This window comes from Cherax quadricarinatus, chromosome 3 (assembly GCF_038502225.1).
Source record: "Cherax quadricarinatus isolate ZL_2023a chromosome 3, ASM3850222v1, whole genome shotgun sequence".
NCBI lineage: Eukaryota > Metazoa > Arthropoda > Malacostraca > Decapoda > Parastacidae > Cherax > Cherax quadricarinatus.
This window is the reverse complement of record NC_091294.1, coordinates 44790222-44812813: the sequence shown is the minus strand read 5'-3', so window position 1 is coordinate 44812813 and position 22592 is coordinate 44790222. Positions and strand designations below refer to the sequence as shown.

Here is a 22592-nt window from a genome sequence, read left to right as displayed (position 1 = left end):
CCAAGGCAGGGTGGCCCGAAAAAGAAGAACTTTCACCATCATTCACTCCATCACTGTCTTGCCAGAAGGGTGCTTTACACTACAGTTTTTAAACTGCAACATTAACACCCCTCCTTCAGAGTGCAGGCACTGTACTTCCCATCTCCAGGACTCAAGTCCGGCCTGCCAGTTTCCCTGAATCCCTTCATAAATGTTACTTTGCTCACACTCCAACAGCACGTCAAGTATTAAAAACCATTTGTCTCCATTCACTCCTATCAAACACGCTCACGCATGCCTGCTGGAAGTCCAAGCCCCTCGCACACAAAACCTCCTTTACCCCCTCCCTCCAACCTTTCCTAGGCCGACCCCTACCCCGCCTTCCTTCCACTACAGACTGATACACTCTTGAAGTCATTCTGTTTCGCTCCATTCTCTCTACATGTCCGAACCACCTCAACAACCCTTCCTCAGCCCTCTGGACAACAGTTTTGGTAATCCCGCACCTCCTCCTAACTTCCAAACAACGAATTCTCTGCATTATATTCACACCACACATTGCCCTCAGACATGCAACATTCATCACCCACGCTTCACACCCATATAAGAGCGTTGGTAAAACTATACTCTCATACATTCCCCTCTTTGCCTCCAAGGACAAAGTTCTTTGTCTCCACAGACTCCTAAGTGCACCACTCACTCTTTTTCCCTCATCAATTCTATGATTCACCTCATCTTTCATAGACCCATCCGCTGACACGTCCACTCCCAAATATCTGAATACGTTCACCTCCTCCATACTCTCTCCCTCCAATCTGATATCCAATCTTTCATCACCTAATCTTTTTGTTATCCTCATAACTTTACTCTTTCCTGTAAGGAAAGGAAATTTCTTGACAGTGCCTCTCCCACTCTATCATCTGCTCTCCTTTTGCACTCTCTCACCACTCTCTTTACCTTTCTTTTACTCTCCATATACTCTGCTCTTCTTATAACACTTCTGCTTTGTAAAAACCTCTCATAAGCTACCTTTTTCTCTTTTATCACACCCTTTACTTCATCATTCCACCAATCACTCCTCTTTCCTCCTGCCCCCACCCTCCTATAACCACAAACTTCTGCCCCACATTCTAATACTGCATTTTTAAAACTATTCCAACCCTCTTCAACCCCCCCACTACTCATCTTTGCACTAGCCCACCTTTCTGCCAATAGTCGCTTATATCTCACCTGAACTTCCTCCTCCCTTAGTTTATACACTTTCACCTCCCTCTTACTTGTTGTTGCCACCTTCCTCTTTTCCCATCTACCTCTTACTCTAACTGTAGCTACAACTAAATAATGATCCGATATATCAGTTGCCCCTCTATAAACATGTACATCTTGGAGCCTACCCATCAACTTTTTATCCACCAATACATAATCTAATAAACTACTTTCATTACATGCTACATCATACCTTGTATATTTATATATCCTCTTTTTCATAAAATATGTATTACTTATTACCAAATCTCTTTCTACACATAGCTCAATTAAAGGCTCACCATTTACATTTACCCCTGGCACCCCAAATTTACCTACTACTCCCTCCATAACATTTTTACCCACTTTAGCATTGAAATCCCCAACCACCATTACTCTCACACTTGATTCAAAACTCCCCACGCATTCACTCAACATTTCCCAAAATCTCTCTCTCTCCTCTACACTTCTCTCTTCTCCAGGTGCATACACGCTTATTATAACCCACTTTTCACATCCAATCTTTATTTTACTCCACATAATCCTTGAATTAATACATTTATAGTCCCTCTTTTCCTGCCATAGCTTATCCTTCAACATTATTGCTACTCCTTCTTTAGCTCTAACTCTATTTGAAACCCCTGACCTAATCCCATTTATTTCTCTCCACTGAAACTCTCCCACCCCCTTCAGCTTTGTTTCACTTAAAGCCAGGACATCCAGCTTCTTCTCATTCATAACATCCACAATCATCTCTTTCTTATCATCTGCACAACATCCACGCACATTCAGACTTCCCACTTTGACAATTTTCTTCTTCTTATTCTTTTTAGTAATCTTTACAGGAAAAGGGGTTACTAGCTCATTGTTCCCGGCATTTTAGTTGACTTTTATTATTATTATTATTATTATTATTCGTGACTTTGGGGCTGATGAAATTATGGGGGTTTCGGTCTGCTTTGGCACTGACCCTGTTTCAAATCTCTGGGGCCCAGTCGCTGAACTCATTATGTGCCTCTAACCTTTTGACTTCTACCCATAAGATGGGTATAGGGTGCATAATAAAGATATTAAACCAGCCATACTATCTACATTCAGATGATTTTCAATGGCAAATAAATTACATTACAGCAACAATAAGGAGTTTCTCACTTGGTGATGGTCTGTCGAACCCACTCGAGGAGTGCTTTCTTGGCACCCAGCTTCCACTTCTCAGCAGCAGCCGAGCGTCGGGTTACTGAAGGGGGTCTGTCGCGAGATATGGTGCACCCTTCTGATGCTGAACCCACTGAGAAGGGTGAATCACTTCTTAATCCACCCTCCTGCTCCATCAGCTGACTTAGGCGCTCCAGCTGACGGGTATTCTCCTCGATCTGGCAGAAGGCATTGATTGGTGTACTGTATTTGGAAGTGAGTCACATAATGCTGAGGGAGAAGACTGGAAGGTAAAATGAAAGACGGAAGGTGTGTCCTCACTAAGTTACGACTGGGAGAAAAAATTAAAGCTCTACCTCTTTGACCTATCTTTTAACCTTCAATACTCACTAGAGCTTAATTGTTATCTGTTTACAATAATGTTTAGGAATGCTTAGTTAATCTTAAGTTAATTTTAAGCCTGCCCATAATGCTCTGCATACAAGGGGCTTTGGCATGCTGCACTCAATTGTATTCTTTTGTACTTTTCTGTATCATGTTCAAATTAATAAATAAATAAATAAATAAATAAACTGGCTGATGTAGTTCCTAGACTCCTGGGCTACAAACATAAGTATCTAATTTTGAATCTTTGTATAGAATTTGCTTCCATTATCTCATCACCTGGCATATTAATTTTGTTTGACACTGACACATTAGAAAAGTACTCCCAAACTTCCACTGTGACTAATCCATATCTATTTTATCTGTGTCAAATTTGTTTAGGGTGAATACCAGGTCCAACCTTGCTGGGTCATCCTCTCATCTCTCTGTCTCTCTCTCTCTCTCTCTCTTTCTCTCTCTCTCTCTCTGATTATGTCACTGACATGTTAGCATATAGTTTCTCATTACAACCTCCATCATTTTAGCACTCCATGTTTCTGGTCCCATGCTTAGATATGTGGTTAAGTCTCTCATTCCTGTCTTAGTTTCATGCTGTTTACTGGAGAGTTGTACATCACTGTTATCATTACCCTGAGTTCTCTACTCCTCAGTATGTCTGCTACACAGTCATATGACTCCCCTCTGTTTATTCCTCTTATCTCCTCAAAACTTCACTGGTTTCTGATTAGAAGTGCTACTCTTTTCCCTTAACTGTCTCCTCTATCCTTCCTAAGACTCTAATATCCATCTGCAAACATCTAAGACAATCTACACGTTTTGTCTCTGTGAGCACCATGATGTGAGGGGATACCTCTTCTATTTGCTAGTTGCATTTGTCACTCTTGTTTATTATCCCATCTGCATTTGTTATCACATATTCAATTTCCTTTCTCTTACTGTGCTCCAGTTTTCAATGTCCTGATGCTTACTAATGAGTCAGGGGAGCTAGGAGAGGAAATTGGGGTTAGGGGTTAGAATAAGGAGTGACTGTTGGGAAGGTTCTTGCACTAGAGAGGGTCATGATTGTGGGAGTAGGTGAAGGAGGATAGGGAGCATAGGAGGGGTGGGTTTTAGGGGGTTAGGGTGAGGGATGGTGTGTGGTCATACTCTGTGCTTGTGTGAGTCGGACTTCAGCTCTTGGATCCTTTATCTCAACCTTCAGTCAGCTGGTGTAACTGTGAACCTAAGCATTCTCAGCACATTATGTCCAATTAAGGGAATAGTAATACATGTGACATAAATTAATATTAAATATAATAATCAGGGCATTTTTTGTATCCACCAGTGTATCCTGGTTGCAAATAACAAATAAGTCTGGGAGTTGAAATGAGCCAATAAGATTTTCATGAATGTTGGTATGTGTAATAGAGAATAAATGGGTGAGAAAGTTTTAGGAAGGTATTTAAGATCTATGAGAGAATTGTAAAGACATGTGGGCATAAAAGAATAACCTTTAGAAAACACACAAATATTATAATAAATTTTAAGTTATGATATTAAGTAAAATAAATAAGTTTAGTAGTAATTTTAAATAGTTTGTATAATTAATTATATATCATGAGTTGATAGCAATTAAATGGGAAAGAGTTTTTCATGTCATGCAGTGTCCACAAAGAAAAATAAATATTTTAGACTACAACAAAAATGTGATTTAAATATTTTATTTATAAAATATAAATCATCACTAAATTATTACTTGACTTATAGCATATGATTAATAGAAATTACTGTATATACCTTAGCAATACTGCATGAAAACTGCAAAAAAATACACATCTTAAATAAAGAAAAGTGCAAAATAGCATAAAACTAACATTTTATGATACATATAACATTGCAGGCTACAAATTCTAATCGTGTTAAGAGGCTTGCATGGAACATACTGGAGGCTAGCACTAACCTGCCATCATATACACCATCAACTGACTCATGCTGTTTGACTCGCTTATCATTATATACTTAGAAATCGACATTAAGTTGACAATATCAATATACGTATATTAATATATATCGTGGCGAATATGTAAAACTTGCAATCTTGGCTTAAACAGCAATGCTCATCTTGCCCTATAAGACAAGCGAAAATTTGTGTATGCAATAATTTCGCAAAAGTCATCCTGAACCTAACGATAAAAATATATTCCACTGTGTTTGTTTAGTATTAAATTATTGTAAATGCACTTATCTAAAATACATTTAGTTGGATTAGGCTAAAATAAATTGTGCTTGTTATAATAAGGTTAGGCAAGTTTTCTAACATTCTTTTGGTGCAAAATTATAAATTTTAACATTAACATTAATGAAAAAAATATCTTTAAACGTATAAGAGAAAATTTTAGAAAGGACTTACTTTTAAATGAGTTCTTGCTAAATGACAAGTTTTACCTATTCAGCATGACATTATATATATATATATTATTTTATTTACTTATTTATTATTTATTTATTTATTCACCATGGGGAAGTGGAAGAGAATTCTTCCTCGGTAAGTCATGTGTGTCATAAGAGGCAACTGAAATGCTGGTAGCAAGGGACTAGTAACCCCTTCTCTTGTATAGCTTACTAAATTTAAAAAGAGAAACTTTTGTTTTTCTTTTTAGGTCACCCTACCTTGGTGGGATATGGCCATCTTGCAACACTGCATTGCTCCTGGTGATTGTATTGCAATTCACTTTACAGTGTTTCACTAATACAGCAGTTTTCAATTATACCCATACCCATTCTTCATTAATTCAAACTTCCTACAAGAAATATATTCACCAATCACTTAAGGATAATGATGAAAATATTTTAAGGTAAGTAATGTGTGTACTGTAAGTGCATTTTTTAGGCCCAACTCTATTGCTCACTTAATATAAGATAGTGTAAACATGTTATCAGGCTTTTGTATGCTTTTGAAAGTGAAAAAAAGACTATGACTCACTTTACAGCAGCAGCCTGGAACCTAACCTGCTGTATAAGCAGGGCCCTCCTGTGTGTATATTTTTAACACACACACACACACACACTGGACCAGCTGTGACTCGACCCCTGTAACCACATATAGGTGAGCACACACATGCTTAAGCTTCCTACATACATATCCGGGGCGTTCTGTTACTTGGCTTCCCCCATAATCTGATTGTCTTGAATTTTATTCCACCCCACTAACAGTGTTTCCTAGCATTGGTCTGGATCAGATGGCATCCCTTCACTGGCTCAGCACACACACCAACCATATTGAAGCCATGAAAGTCTTCTTCCATCCTATCTGACTGGGAATAAGACTTAAATTGAAAAATTAACCATATTTTTTTTTTCAAACAGGGTCATTGGATTTCCCACACCAATCACTTTTCATGCTGTCTTTTTTTTTTATGGATGTCAATATAAATCAGTTTAAAGTGATGTTTAAAGAGATGCAGTGCTATAAAGAAAACGTCAAGCCCTAGTCCATTTTTTTTTTTGCAAATGATGCAAAACGCTACAGTACTTGAAAATAAACCATAGGATTTCGTTCAGCTTACAGCGATATGACATCGTTAAAAAATTATCCAATGTTTGTCAGTCATTAAATGAGTGCATCCACTCTCCCTCTCCCCCCTTATATACAGAACGTTAAAATGCATATATTCTCTCCTCTTCCTCTTATATACAAAATAAGAATATTTTTTATGCCAGAAATACACAGCACACTAGTGGCTTTCTTGTTTGCCTAACAATATTTTATCACATGTAAACTACATTTCATATATACCGCAGAAAAGAAATAAATTAAATGTATTATTTGCATCCAATGGATTATTATTGTAGAAAATTTTGGATTTTTCTATGTTCAGCATGTGAGAGTTTGAATAAAACAATATGTAACTGTGTAATAAAATATGATGCTGGTTTGACCCTTTCAAGAGGTTTCGAGTGAGGGGGAAAAGATGTAAGTAAGTAAGTTTATTCAGGTATACACATATACAGTTACATAGAATTATCATACATAGCAGCATATGTGTAGAGAACCTGGGATAACCCAAAAAAGTCAGACAGAGTGACTTATTTAATGTGTGAACACTGGACTAAACTGTGCAATGTAATCAGGTATTCTCGAAGGTCAATTGGAGTTTTTCGGCCAGAATTTGTAATAGGAACCCGTGTTAATGTCCCCTACTGAAGAATTGGGATAAATAGTGTGGAAAACCCTTACAACTCAGCAACCAGTATGGAAAAATAGAGGACACCAGATCTCCCAGGAGCACACCTCAGATAAATGATGCTTACCCATAATGTACAGTAGTTTTTGCATTGGCCATCATAAATTGTAGCTGCTAGGGTAAGGTCAGGGTGTGTACCATCAGCATTAAGTGTCTTCCTATGATAAATGGTAAGTGGTAATACTAATTTCTTTTGTGTACCCAGCAAACTTAATCATGTACAGTCCACAACTTTAATTTACCAGAGTAGCTGGTTTTAGTATTGTAATTATTAATTTAATGTCAGGCCTTGCTTATTGTGAGAGTGGTAGGGAGTGGACATCGAGGGAGTTACAGTTCAGCGACCTGCTGTGACTTACCTCACCCAAATTACTTGGTTAATAATTCTGATAATGGCCTGTAAGCCTCCTGCAGGTGATTTGCTAACATAATAATAATTCATTATTATTATTATTATTATTATTTATTATTATTATTATTATTATTATTATTAGTATCCATCTTTCTGAAAATTCAGCTCCCCCTCCTTTAGTCAGAAAATTAGTTTCAAGTGATGGATACCATGTATGTGCATGCCAATGCAGGAAACTTAAAATAAAAATGCATAAAATATTCTCATGAAAACTACTTTTAAAAAAAGCAAATTACGAAACTAACTAATATGCTGAATTTCATAGGTACATCTGGAGCATTATTTTGGGTCACAGATCCATGGCTTAAAACAAAAAAAAAAAAAAGCAAATGATACATTCCTCAAGGCAAAATATAGACTAATAGCATTTTATTTTATAAAAATAAATGCATCTTGTCATGTTCCCCATTTTTTTGTTTTCCATGAGTGTGTGATGGTAACCAGGTGGTGATGACTGTAGTGGTGTCCGTAGTGATGATTGCAGTGGTGATGACTGTAGTGGTGTCCGTAGTGATGATTGCAGTGGTGATGACTGTAGTGGTGATTGTTGCAATGATGATTGTAGTGGTAGTGGTGATGATGGCTGTAGTGGTGATGTAGTGATGATTGTAGTGATGGTGATGGTTGTAGTCATGATTGTAGTGGTGGTGATTGCATTATTATTATTATTATTATAAGGGGAAGCGTTAAACCCGTAGGATTATACAGCGCCTGGTGGGGGATGTTAGTTTAGTATCTTTATTATGCACCCCATACCCATCCTGTGGGCGGCAGTCAAAAGATTACAGAGGTACATAATGGGTCCAGGGACTGGACCCCAAAGTTATGATAGCTGAACTAGTTACAAAGGTAATGAACTCCAAGTAGATCTGGTCACAATGTGGGGGATGTGGAAGGTAGTATTCAAGTTTAATTCAGGGAACTGGAGAACAGATCCAATTCCCTAGATCAAGAGCCCCTCACCAGCGTCAAGGAACCTTCCTTGAGGGGGTGACGATTGTAGTGGTGGTGATGGTTGCAGCAGTGATGATTGTAGTGATGATTGCGGTGATGATTGTAGTGATCGTAATGATTGTAATGGTGATTGTAGGGATGATTGTAGTGGTGATAACTGTAGTGGTGATAACTGTAGTGATGATTGTAGTGGTGGTGATGGTTGTAGTGATGATTGTAGTGGTGGTAATGGTTGTAGCAGTGATGATTGTAGCAGTGATGATTGTAGCAGTGATGATTGTAGTGGTGAGTTGGTGATTGTAGTGATGACTGTAGTGGTGATGATTGTAGTGGTAGTGATGGTTGTAGTGATGACTGTAGTGGTGATTGTAGTGGTAGTGATTGTAGTGATGATTGTAGTGGTGACTAATGGTAGTGATTGTAGTGATGATTGCTGTGATGATTGTAGTGGTAGTGATTGTAGTGGTGACTAATGGTAGTGATTGTAGTGATGATTGTAGTGGTGGTGACTGTAGTGGTAGAGACTGATGATTGTAGTGATTGTAATGATTGTAGTGATGACTGTAGTGGCAGTGATTGCAATGATGATTGTAGTGGTGGTAGTGATGACTGTAGTGGTGGTGGTGATGATTGTAGGAGTGATGATTGTAGCAGTGATTGTAGTGGTGGTGATGACTGTAGTGGTAGTGATTGTAGTGGCAGTGATAGTTGTAGTGATTGTAGTGATGACTGTAGTGGTGATTGTAGTGGTAGTGATGACTGTAGTGGTAGTGATTGTAGTGATGATTGTAGTGGTGGTGACTAATGGTAGTGATTGTAGTGGTGATTGTAGTGATGATTGTTGTGATTATTGTAGTGGTAGTGATTGTAGTGATGATTGTATTGGTGGTGACTAATGGTAGTGATTGTAGTGGTGGTGACTAGTGGTAGAGACTGTGATGATTGTAGTGATGACTGTAGTGATGATTGTAGTGGTGATTGTAATGGTGGTGACTGTAGTGGTAGTGATTGTAGCGATGACTGTAGTGATTGTAGTGATGAGTGTAGTGGTGGTGATTGTAGTGGTAGTGATGATGACTGTAGCGGCGGTAGTGGTGGTGCTATTACTACTAGTGTTACTAGCATCAGTGGTGATGGTGGTGGTGGTGCTACTGGTGGCAGTATAGCGGTGCTGGTGGTGGTACAAGGTGGATGATGATCCACCCTCCACCTAACAATGGAGGTGCCAACTTGACCAAGTAACTCACCAGATAGATGGCGTCCTCCTCCATCTCCCACTCCTCCCATTCCACCTCCTCCTCCTCCCATTCCCACTCCATATCCTCCGGTATTTGGATCTATGCATTAAGCATGTATGTTTCAGAAGTGTGCACAGATTTTGAACATACTGCATTAGAACATGTGCGCAGCACCTTCATTCAAATATGTTAAATTACATTTATTTATCGGTATCAATATATCACTACAGATCCCGTTGATAATCTCGACATAAAAGAATAGCACTTTAAATGACACCAAAATAGTGAATGCCTAGTTTCTTTAAAAAAAAAATTATTGCTGCAATAAAAATATATTTTAATATTTCATGAAGTTAACTCAGATTTATATAAGTAATGATTACGTTTGTACTGAAGTATATATAACTTGCTATATATGGCACCTTTTCCATATAATAATGATAAAATCCACCACAGAACCAGTTTTTATTGGGACAATATTTCACTCTGTTTAGATCTCTAAGTCATACAAAAGATACAAAATATATGTGTACATTGTGTACTCACCTAATTGTGGTTGCAGGGGTTGAGACTCAGCTCCTGGCCCCGCCTCTTCACTGACCGCTACTAGGTCCTCTCTCTCCCTGCTCCATGAGCATTATCATACCTCGTCTTAAAACTATGTATGGTTCCTGCCTCCACTACATCGCTTGCCACTCTTCCACTTCCTGACAACTCTATTACCTGGAGTTTACCTGGAGAGAGTTCCGGGGGTCAACGCCCCCGCGGCCCGGTCTGTGACCAGGCCTCCTGGTGGATTAGAGCCTGATCAACCAGGCTGTTGCTGCTGGCTGCACGCAAACCAACGTACGAGCCACAGCCCGGCTGGTCAGGAACCGACTTTAGGTGCTTGTCCAGTGCCAGCTTGAAGACTGCCAGGGGTCTGTTGGTAATCCCCCTGATGTATGCTGGGAGGCAGTTGAACAGTGAAGAAATACTTCCTAACATCTCTTTGACTCATCTGAGTCTTCAGCTTCCAATTGTGACCTTGTTTCTCTGTCCCATCTCTGAAACATCCTCTCTCTGTCCACCTTATCTATTCGACGCAGTACTTTGTATGTCGTTATCATGTCACCCCTGACCCTCCTGTTCTCCAGTGTCGTCAGACTGATTTCCCTTAAGCTTTCTTCGTAGGACATTCCCCTTAGCTCTGGAACTAGACTTGTTGCAAACCTTTGCACTTTCTCTAATTTCTTGACGTGCTTGATCAGGTGTGGTTTCCAAACTGGTGCTGCGTACTCAAGTATGGGCCTGACGTACACAGTGTACAGAGTCTTGAACAATTCCTTACTGAGGTACCGGAACGTTGTTCTCAGGTTTGCCAAGCGCCCATATGCCGCAGCAGTTATCTGGTTGATGTGCGCCTCAGATGTACTCGGTGTTATACTCACCCCAAGATCTTTTTCCTTGAGTCAAGTTTGCAGTCTTTGGCCACCTAGACTATACGCTGTCTGCGGTCTTCTCTGCCCTTCCCCAATCTTCATGACTTAGCATTCGGCGGGGTTAAATTCAAGGAGCCAGTTGCTGAACCAGGTTTGTAGCCTGTCCAGGTCTCTTTATAGTCCTGCCTGATCCTCGACCGATTTAATTCTCCTCATTAACTTCACATCGTCTGCAAACTGGGACACTTCTGAGTCTATCCTTTCCTTCATGTCATTCACATATACCAAAAACAGCACAGGTCCTAGGACTGACCCCTGGGGAACCCCGCTCGTCACAGGCGCCCACTTTGACACCTCGTCACGGACCATGACTCGTTATTGCCTCCCTGTCAGATATTCTCTGATCCTTTGCAGTGCCTTTCCTGTTATGCGTGCCTGATCCTCTAGCATTTGCATTAACCTCTTGTGAGGAACTGTGTCGAAGGCCTTCTTGCACTCCATCCTTCTCTCTCGTGACTTCTGTTACCTTGTCATAAAACTCCAGTAGGTTTGTGACACAGGATTTTCCTTCCCTGAAACCGTGCTGGTTGTCGTTCATAAGCTTGTGTCTTTCTAGGTGCTCCACCACTCTCCTCCTGATGATCTCCATGATTTTACATACTATACACGCCAGTGACACAGGTCTGTAGTTTAATGCTTCGTGTCTGTCCCCTTTCTGAAAAATTGGGACTTCATTTGCCATCTTCCATACCTCAGGTAGTTGCCCAGTTTCAGTGGATGTGTTGAAGATTTTTGTTAGTGGCACACACAGCATATCTGCTCACTCTCTAAGGACCCACAGAGAGATGTGTGGTCCCACCGCCTTTGAGATATCAAGTTAACATAGCAGTTTCTTCACCTCCTCGGTTGAGTGTATTTCATCCAGCACTTGTTGGTGTATTCTGAATTACTGGAGTTCTTCCTGTCTCCATTGTAAATACATCTTTATATCTCATGTTGAGCTCCTCATATCCTCTTGGTCGCTTCTTGTGAACTCCCTGCCTTCCTTCCTCAGCCTGATTACTTGATTACCTGATGTAGCTATACAGCAGCTTCGTGTCAGATGTATGTGTGTGTGTGTGTGTGTGTGTGTGTGTGTGTGTGTGTGTGTGTGTGTGTGTGTGTGTGTGTGTGTGCTATCGTTTTCTCCTAGGCACATGTCCATTCGACACTAGGCCTGTGTGTGTGTGTGCTCACCTAATTGTGGTTGCAGGGGTCGATACTCAGCTCCTGGCCTCGCCTCTTAGCTGGTCGCTACTAGATCCTGTCTCTCCCTGCTCCATGAGCTTTATCATACCTCGTCTTAAAACTATGTATGGCTCCTGCCTCTACTACATCACTTGACAGACTATTCCACTTCCTAACAACTCTATGAATAAAGAAGTACTTCCTAGCATCCCTATGACTCATCTGAGTCTTCAACTTCGAATTGTGACCCCTTGTTTCTGTGTCAAATCTCTGGAACATCCTATCTCTGTCCACCTTGTCTATTCCTCACAGTATTTTGTACGTCGTTATGTGTGTTTGTGTGTATACATTACTCTGTAGGTGAAGTCTTTGGATTTCACCTCCATCACCTCAACATAGTCACATATACACATTTACATATGTGAGTATTTTATATTTTCTGCATAACTTGAACTAATGAAGCTCTACACAATAAATCACTGTCCCAATAAAAGCGTGTTCCACAACCTGTGTCTTATTTTTAACCACAAAGCAGGACACTTGATTAATTCCGTGGCGAGACAATAAGAATTCAGCACCAAAACCGAACCCTCACATTATTTAATCGTAAATCAATATAGAAATATTTAAGAGGTGCATATATTTATACAGTGTTAAGAACATACAGCCATAATAAATACATAAAATACAATATGCAATAATCGCGAACAAGCGATACAAGATGCAAAACACACCTCGGGAAGATGGATGTGAATGACCCTCCTTGGGAGAGCCATTCACATGAACGCTCCTTCCTACTCTTATTTCTGCAACATTGCAAGCTCCTGGTGATGTGTTGATCGCAACACGAAAGGCCTAGAGCTATCATTCAACTCCCCTTGTGGTTGTTTTGCATGTAATACAATATTTTCAAGCCACCAGCAGTGAGTCTTAAAGTTGAGCAGCGACACAGCAGCCAGTTTACCTGGAGTTTACCTGGAGAGAGTTCCGGGGGTCAACGCCCCCGCGGCCCGGTCTGTGAACAGGCCTCCTGGTGGATCAGAGCCTGATCAACCAGGCTGTTACTGCTGGCTGCACGCAAACCAACGTACGAGCCACAGCCCGGCTGATCAGGAACTGACTTTAGGTGCTTGTCCAGTGCCAGCTTGAAGACTGCCAGGGGTCTGTTGGTAATCCCCCTTATGTATGCTGGGAGGCAATTGAACAGTCTCGGGCCCCTGACACTTATTGTATGGTCTCTTAACGTGCTAGTGACACCCCTGCTTTTCATTGGGGGGATGTTGCATCGTCTGCCAAGTCTTTTGCTTTCGTAGTGAGTGATTTTCGTGTGCAAGTTCGGTACTAGTCCCTCTAGGATTTTCCAGGTGTATATAATCATGTATCTCTCCCGCCTGCGTTCCAGGGAATACAGGTTCAGGAACCTCAAGCGCTCCCAGTAATTGAGGTGTTTTATCTCCGTTATGCGCGCCGTGAAGGTTCTCTGTACATTTTCTAGGTCAGCAATTTCACCTGCCTTGAAAGGTGCTGTTAGTGTGCAGCAATATTCCAGCCTAGATAGAACAAGTGACCTGAAGAGTGTCATCATGGGCTTGGCCCCCCTAGTTTTGAAGGTTCTCATTGTCCATCCTGTCATTTTTCTAGCAGATACGATTGATACAATGTTATGGTCCTTGAAGGTGAGATCCTCCGACATGATCACTCCCAGGTCTTTGACGTTGGTGTTTCGCTCTATTTTGTGGCCAGAATTTGTTTTGTACTCTGATGAAGATTTAATTTCCTCGTGTTTACCATATCTGAGTAATTGAAATTTCTCATCGTTGAACTTCATATTGTTTTCTGCAGCCCACTGAAAGATTCGGTTGATGTCCGCCTGGAGCCTTGCAGTGTTTGCAATGGAAGACACTGTCATGCAGATTCGGGTGTCATCTGCAAAGGAAGACACGGTGCTGTGGCTGACATCCTTGTCTATGTCGGATATGAGGATGAGGAACAAGATGGGAGCGAGTACTGTGCCTTGTGGAACAGAGCTTTTCACCGTAAACAGTAAACAAGACAGGAAGTTACCTCCCCACATCCCTTAGGAAACGTCAAGTAATAACTATGATGAGTCTTATTCAGGTAAATTGTTATAAGTACGAGGAACAAATATCGAAAATTAGACACATGTGCAACATCTGCATATCTTTATTGTAGACGTTTCGTCATGCAGTGGCGAAACGTCGGTCTTGGAGTTGCTGAAGAGCATTATAGACGATGATCTTCAACTCCAAGACTGAGGGACTAATTATCTCTTTTTTTTTGTAAATAGTTCTACTGTCTTTAAGTTATATCCTAGAATCTGTATTGATAAAGTCACTGGATGGCGAAACGTCAACAATAAAGATACCCAGATGTACATGTGTCTAATTTTCATCTTGTCAGTATTGTATACCATTCAGGAGCAAAGATGGTTTGAGCTTCTAAACACTACCAGAAGAGTTCTTAAAAAATTCAGTGAAGCCGTAAGCATTGTATTGAACTTAACTGAAAGTGAGCTGAATGATGGCGGAGTTATTACCACAACCGAAGATGTGCTTGACACAGTACTACTCCTGGGTGTCGCCATTACTCGCTGAGCAACTACTGGTAATAATAAGCCTAGTTGACAAACAAATTCAAACCTGAGTGCAGTCTCAGTAACTCTCACTTAAATCAACGTATCAGAACTGGAGACTTAGTTCTGTGACGAGTGATGCTGGAAGGAACACTCTTTATAAAAGGAAAATGTAAAATTAATAGATGTTAATCAAATGTTATATTTTGAGTGTTTTTTAGTATTGGATAACATTATAACTCTGGCATCAATTTATATATTTATTGTTGACCGACTAGGTTATTAGTGCACTGTCTTCAGAAATGACGAGAACATAGATATGAGATAAGATAAGATTTTCTTTGGATTTTTAACCCGGGAGTGTTAGCCACCCAGGTTAACACGATGAAGTCAGTGGGTCATCGAGGACTGTCTCATTTCCACTGTGGTCCTTCAATCTTGTCCCCTCAGGGTGCGACCCACACCGGTCGACTTACACCAGCAGGTGTAAGGAAACATTCTCAACGTTTTCACCCGTGCCAGGGATTGAACCAAGGACATTCAGTGTGTGAGCTGAGTGTGCTGCCAACCCAGACACACCGGCAGTAACTAACTTTATTTAAGTACAGGTAAACATTAGGACAATTATCATACATAGTGTAAATTATCTAGGAAGACACCAAAGAAGTCAGGCAGAGTTTCTTATTTTCACTGGAGTGATGATGAAGTGTCCTGTGATGGTAGCTGTGAGTCTGATACTCTCACTCTAAGTTCCTCGTAAACCTTCACCCAAAAACTTTCAAAAATGAGAACACTATTATTAAGTTCAGTAACAATACTGACTCACAAAATTTAACAACACTGACTCACAAAGCTTAGCATCAATGACTCACGAAACTTAACAACATTGACTCACAAAGATTAACAACACTGACTCACAAAATTTAACAACACTGCTTCACAAAGCTTAATAATAACTCACAACTCTTAACACTGACTCACTAAAGCTTAACAGTACTGACTCACAAAGCTTAACGCATATACCGTGGGTGAAACGTAGACCCAGTACAAGCTTATTCTGCATGGTGTGTCTTTAAGTTAATGTACTACATTAACTTGTACATGTACTACAAGTACATGTACAAGGTATACAGGCCATACCTGACATTAATGAAATACTACTATATAGAAAGCCCCTTGTTATGCTGAGCATTTCGGGTAAATTAGGTCAGTTTTGTCCCAGGATGCGACCCACACCAGTCCACTAACACCCAGGTACCCATTTTACTGATGGATGAACACAGACAACCGGTGTAAGGAAACACGACCAATGTTTCCACCCCTTCGCCAGGAATCGAACCCGGACCTCACCGTGTGAAGCGAGAACTTTTGCCACCAGGCCACGGTGCACCGTGGCCTTTTCCGTAATAGACAGAGACATAAGTCACAGCCCAGTATCACCCATTCTAGACGGTGCCGGAATTTGTATGAGAGTCACATCCATTGTAGACACAGCAAATCTCCAAGCTGATATTAACCAGGTCTTCCAGTGTGCCACTGAAAACAATGATATTCAACAAAGGTAAATATCAGCTATTCCGCCATACAAAGACTGAGGAAATATAAACTAGAATAGAATATAAAACAAACTCAAACTATTTAACAGAGCAAAAGAGCACTGTGAAGTGGCTAGGAGTGATAATGTCAGATCTCATATTCAAGGCAGAAGATAATGTTATTTTCACAGCCACAAGGAAAGTGATGGGATGGATAACTAGAACTTTCAAAGCAAGAAATGCCAAGCCAATGATGATACTCTCTAAGTCCCTTGTTTTCTCTACGCTGGAATACTGCTGTACACTAACAGCCCACTTTAAGGTGAGTGAAACTGCACATCTGGAGAATGTACAGAGAACCTTCACCTTAAATATAAATTCAGTCAAGCACCTAAAATATTAGAAATAACCCGAGAACCTTAAACTATACTCCCTGGAACGTAGGTAGGAATGATACATCATAATTTACAACTGGAAAACTGTGGAAGGATAAATCCCAAACCAGCACACCAAATTCGCTCGTTACAATAGCGAGAGACGGTACAACATATAATACCTCCAGTGAAAAGCAGGAGTGCTATTAATACACACAGAGATAATGCAATAAGTGTAAGGGGACCAAGACTTCTCACACCTTTCATATATAAAAGTAATTAACAACAGACTCTGCTGTCTTCAAGAAAGAACTGATGAATTCCTCAAGTAGGTTCCTGATCAGTCAATATTAAGGTAAAATTTGAGCATTGTGTACACTGAGATACATAACACTTCTGGACGGCGATGTATTTGGTATGTGATTATTTTGGTAGTTATTGTATTCTCATGACTGATGTACTGTATAGTCGCCATTGGATGTATACTCGTCCAAAAATACACGACGAAAAAAACAAATAAAGGAATGTAGGGTACGTCTGATATTAAGTCAGTTCCCCGTGAGTCCTGCTGATGCTGGGATATAACAGACACATGAGGCTACACCGTCAGAAAACAATGACTCAAGAAGTGTCCCAGTTTACACAAAACAAACAATAAATAACAAAAAGGCACAATACCGTGACTGGAACGATACACAAATAACCCGCACATAAAAGAGAGAAGCTTGCGGGTTATTTGTGTATAAAACAAACAAGTGTAGCACACTCATGTGTGCCACGCGTAGCAGTGACGTCACGGTGCCACACGAGCTATACCAACAGCTGCTGTACAAACAACACTGAGATCAAAATTGAAGCAATCACAGGCAAGTGGCGATTTTTGTGAATGACACACACACACACACGGACACACAGGGATGTTAGGAAGTATTTCTTCAGTCACAGAGTTCTCAGGAAGTGGAATAGTCTGGGAAGTGATGTAGTGGAGGCAGGATCCATACATAGCTTTAAGAAGAGGTATGATAAAGCTCATGGAGCAGGGTGACCTTGTAGCGACCAGTGAAGAGGCGGGGTCAGGAGCTCTGACTCGACCCTTGCAACCACAACTGGGTGAGTACACACACTACAACGACCCGAAACAACCCCCATCATCACAACCTTCCCCTTCACCACCCCTACTCCCCCACTAACCCTCCCCACCAACTACATGGGGACAACCTCTTCACTTCTCCACTTGATAATAGCTAAATCTTTGCTTTGGGGGAAAAAGGATTTAAAGCCCAGCTTGTGTTGGGTACAGGCAGCGCAGCGGTAGTCATGGCGGAAGTTGGGCGACGCTCCTACCTGGAAGTACAGGATGATGGTCCATATCAGCCCCAGCACCACGGAGGGTCGCCCGTCCACCAGGTCCGTTGAGTTGATGTTCACCAACTTGATCTAAAACACACACAAACTCATTACTATTGTTACTGAAACAATGGAGCTGTAAGGAAAGGTGGGAGGGAGAGTGTGAAGGAGGTTCTGAGAAGTCAAGTTTTGAGTATCTAGTGAGCATGTGAGAGTGTGAGACAGAAGGCGGAGACAAGTGGATGTGAGTCTGATGTGCTGATGTTGTGTGACTGAACTTCACATACAACAGACAACAACACTATTGTTAATGTTTAAGTTAACGTCTTCTGTATGTAAGAGTTGTAGGTTTCACCCTCACTACATCTGTGCCAAATTTCAGTTTTTGTGAATGAGGTGGAGACCACGATACAAGACGTCTTCAATGACCTCTTCACATATACTGTACCTCCAAATAAGGTCAACAAAACTGACATGAGGGAAAAACCAGACTAATCAAAATGAGGAATTCTTTACAAGGAAAGTGATGAGTTAACTCACAAAACAGAAGACAGGTTAAAGTTGGAAGTATTTACTGACAATGTGTGACTTACCCTTTTACTCTGCAGGAACTGTAAGGCAGTGTTGGCATTGCTGAGGAAGTGAGGTCGACGGAGGACACGACCCTTCTCAATGGGCAGTTTCTCCCCCGACAGCACCTCCAGCAGGGCCAGCAGCGCAGTGCCATCCTTCAGGTCCTCAATCAGCTCATTCAGCTTCAGTGGTGGAACGTGCTGCAACACAGGCGCGCGCGAGCGCGGTTAACAAAGAAGAAAAATATAACATTTGCATTATGTGACACGCCACATGATGCAAAAGCAGTGATGTGAACACATGATGTGAACACATGATGTGAACACATGAGGAAGTGAGAGATACCTGAGAGTTATGACCGAACGGGACTGATAATTGAATGTATCTAGAGTAATTATGACCGAACGGGACTGATAATTGAATGTATCTAGAGTAATTATGACCGAACGGGACTGATAATTGAATGTATCTAGAGTAATTATGACCGAACGGGACTGATAATTGAATGTATCTAGAGTAATTATGACTGAACGGGACTGATAATTGAATGTATCTAGAGTAATTATGACCGAACGGGACTGATAATTGAATGTATCTAGAATAATTATGACTGAACGGGATTGATAATTGAATGTATCTAGAGTAATTATGACCGAACGGGACTGATAATTGAATGTATCTAGAATAATTATGACTGAACGGGATTGATAATTGAATAACTTTGAAATAATTATACATATACAGCAAACTAGATCTGTGTGGCTTATAAATAGGCTACACTGAGTGTTCTATAAATAAGTTTGAGGAAGTGTGGTGCTCTTCCTTCTTATAAGATAATGGTGGTACTGCTGAAGTAAGAGTAAGACGCTGGTATAATAATATATGGCAGGATCTCACCCTGAGAGCGAGGACATACGGACTCTCACAGTAATCAGGTACTCACCCGAGCTAAATGAGCGTTTATCCAGTTCATGAAGGTTTTCTTCTGCACTCTCTCCTGCTCATCTGTAAAGAAAATAAAGAATATTGAGTGAATTCCTCGAGACATTACCTGGAACTAATGTATGTCTGGTCGCTGAGCGATCCCTGAAAAACATCTCATGTATTCCATAACCCCAGTCACCTGAGTTATAATGCACGCGACTGGAATAGTGCAGAGTGTGGCATCCGTTGATAATGTAGTTAAATGATAGGGTTCAGGATGTGAAGGGACTCAGAAGAGTCAGTCAGTCACCAGTCACTGTATGAAAACAAATATACAATTTTCTTCAATAAAAATGGTAAATTAGGATACAACACAAATGTAACAGAAACCTTTCAAAGACCAGTATCCTAAAATATACAAGCACATCATAGTAGGCTTGAAGCCGAACATTATAGTAGGCTTGAAGCCGCACATTACAGTAGGCTTGAAGCCGCACATTACAGTAGGCTTGAAGCCGCATATTACAGTAGACTTGAAGCCGCATATTACAGTAGGCTTGAAGCCGCACATTACAATTACAGTAGGCTTGAAGCCGTACATTACAGTAGGCTTGAAGCCGAACATTACAGTAGGCTTGAAGCCGAACATTACAGTAGGCTTGAAGCCGCACATTACAGTAGGCTTGAAGCCGAACATTACAGTAGGCTTGAAGCCGCATATTACAGTAGGTTTGAAGCCGCATATTACAGTAGGCTTGAAGCCGCATATTACAGTAGGCTTGAAGCCGCATATTGCAGTAGGCTTGAAGCCGCATATTACAGTAGGCTTGAAGCCGCATATTGCAGTAGGCTTGAAGCCGCATATTATAGTAGGCTTGAAGTCGCACATTATAGTAGGCTTGAAGCCGCACATTATAGTAGGCTTGAAGCCGCACATTACAGTAGGCTTGAAGCCGCACATTACAGTAGGCTTGAAGTCGCACATTACAGTAGGCTTTAAGCCGCACATTACAGTAGGCTTGAAGCCGCATATTATAGTAGGCTTGAAGCCGCACATCATAGTAGGCTTGAAGCCGCACATTACAATAGGTTTGAAGCCGCATATTACAGTAGACTTGAAGCCGCATATTACAGTAGGCTTGAAGCCGCACATTAAGTAGGCTTGAAGCCGCATATTACAGTAGGCTTGAAGCCGCATATTACAGTAGGCTTGAAGCCGCATATTACAGTAGGCTTGAAGCCGCATATTACAGTAGGCTTGAAGCCGCATATTACAGTAGGCTTGAAGCCGCATATTACAGTAGGCTTGAAGCCGCATATTTCAGTAGGCTTGAAGCCGCATATTACAGTAGGCTTGAAGCCGCATATTGCAGTAGGCTTGAAGCCGCACATTACAGTAGGCTTGAAGCCGCACATTACAGTAGGCTTGAAGCCGCATATTACAGTAGGCTTGAAGCCGCATATTACAGTAGGCTTGAAGCCGCACATTACAGTAGGCTTGAAGCCGCACAGTACAGTAGGCTTGAAGTCGCACAGTACAGTAGGCTTGAAGTCGCACATTACAGTAGGCTTGAAGCCGCACATTACAGTAGGCTTGAAGCCGCACATTACAGTAGGCTTGAAGCCGCACATTACAGTAGGCTTGAAGCCGCACATTACAGTAGGCTTGAAGCCGCACATTACAGTAGGCTTGAAGCCGCATATTACAGTAGGCTTGAAGCCGCACATTACAGTAGGCTTGAAGCCGCACATTACAGTAGGCTTGAAGCCGCACATTACAGTAGGCTTGAAGCCGCATATTACAGTAGGCTTGAAGCCGCACATTACAGTAGGCTTGAAGCCGCACATTACAGTAGGCTTGAAGCCGCATATTACAGTAGGCTTGAAGCCGCACATTACAGTAGGCTTGAAGCCGCAAATTACAGTAGGCTTGAAGCCGCATATTACAGTAGGCTTGAAGCCGCATATTACAGTAGGCTTGAAGCCGCATATTACAGTAGGCTTGAAGCCGCACATTACAGTAGGCTTGAAGCCGCATAAGTGACAATCAGAAATTATCCCATGAAAGCAGCATTTCAATTTTCCCAATTTCTTCCAAAAATAAATAAATTTTGACCTACACAGGTTAAAATCAATCTAAAGTTTTCCCTGCGCAAGACTGTCTACGTTTTAATAAAGTATATTTAGTAAGTTTTATGTAAGTTTAGTGTACATTACATTCAAATTTTTACCCGAGGTTTTGAGAGCACACGGATTTTACCGGCACATAAAAATATATTGATTTAGACTAGGATAACCAAATAAAATCAATCACTGTGACTAATTTCTGACCAGAAGAAACATTCTCCAGTTATATTGTCACATAATAACTTACACGACCTAACATCAAGAAATTGTTCCACTTGAGGTAAACACAACAATACCAGAAGAACATTTTTCCAATTATTACGAAGAATCCAACAAAATTTATCCCTACACAGCCTAAACCCATCAAAATTTTCATCCATTTCATACTGTGTATCAACCATTGAAGATTGATGACGACCACAATAGTTATATGTTAATAAGAGGACCGCGTTAAACCCGCAGGGGTCATGTAACGCCTGTGACCTGGGAGGCATTCAGATTCAGTCCAAGTAAGGGGATGATAAGTCCAGTTCCTGGGATCAAGAGCCCTTCATCAGCATCAAGGGAAATAATGTAAAAATAATACTATACCATTTCGAGATTAAAAGTGGCAACCTGACATCTACACACTCCATTAAATATACCAACCTTCTTCTGGGCAGGAAACACCAATGATGGAAGTTAAGACACTTATGCAGCATCTGGTTATCTTTATTGTTGACGTTTCGCCATCCAGTGGCTTTATCAATACAGATTCTTGGACATTATGTATACCTGTCTTGCACAGGAAGCACCAATGTTGATATTGTGGAACTCATCAGAAGAGACTGTCTTCACCTATCACACGTTTTGTTCCATAGTCTGGAACACTTGTTCCAGAC

The 22592-nt window shown here is 40.9% G+C and overlaps 1 protein-coding gene across 25 annotated transcripts in view; it reads right to left on the bottom strand.

Moving 5' to 3' along the window:
- The window catches only part of LOC128684052 (uncharacterized), a 1018196-nt gene that overhangs the window by 525554 nt on the left and 470050 nt on the right, over positions 1-22592 (bottom strand). For all 25 annotated transcript variants that reach the window (XM_070091648.1, XM_070091672.1, XM_070091678.1 and 22 more), the window contains 4 exons: positions 19604-19665; positions 18681-18860; positions 18085-18177; positions 2377-2597 (listed from right to left, as the gene is read on the bottom strand). In XM_070091648.1, coding sequence (XP_069947749.1) covers positions 2377-2597; positions 18085-18177; positions 18681-18860; positions 19604-19665 — 556 coding nt within the window. The remainder of the gene's footprint in view (positions 1-2376; positions 2598-18084; positions 18178-18680; positions 18861-19603; positions 19666-22592) is intronic.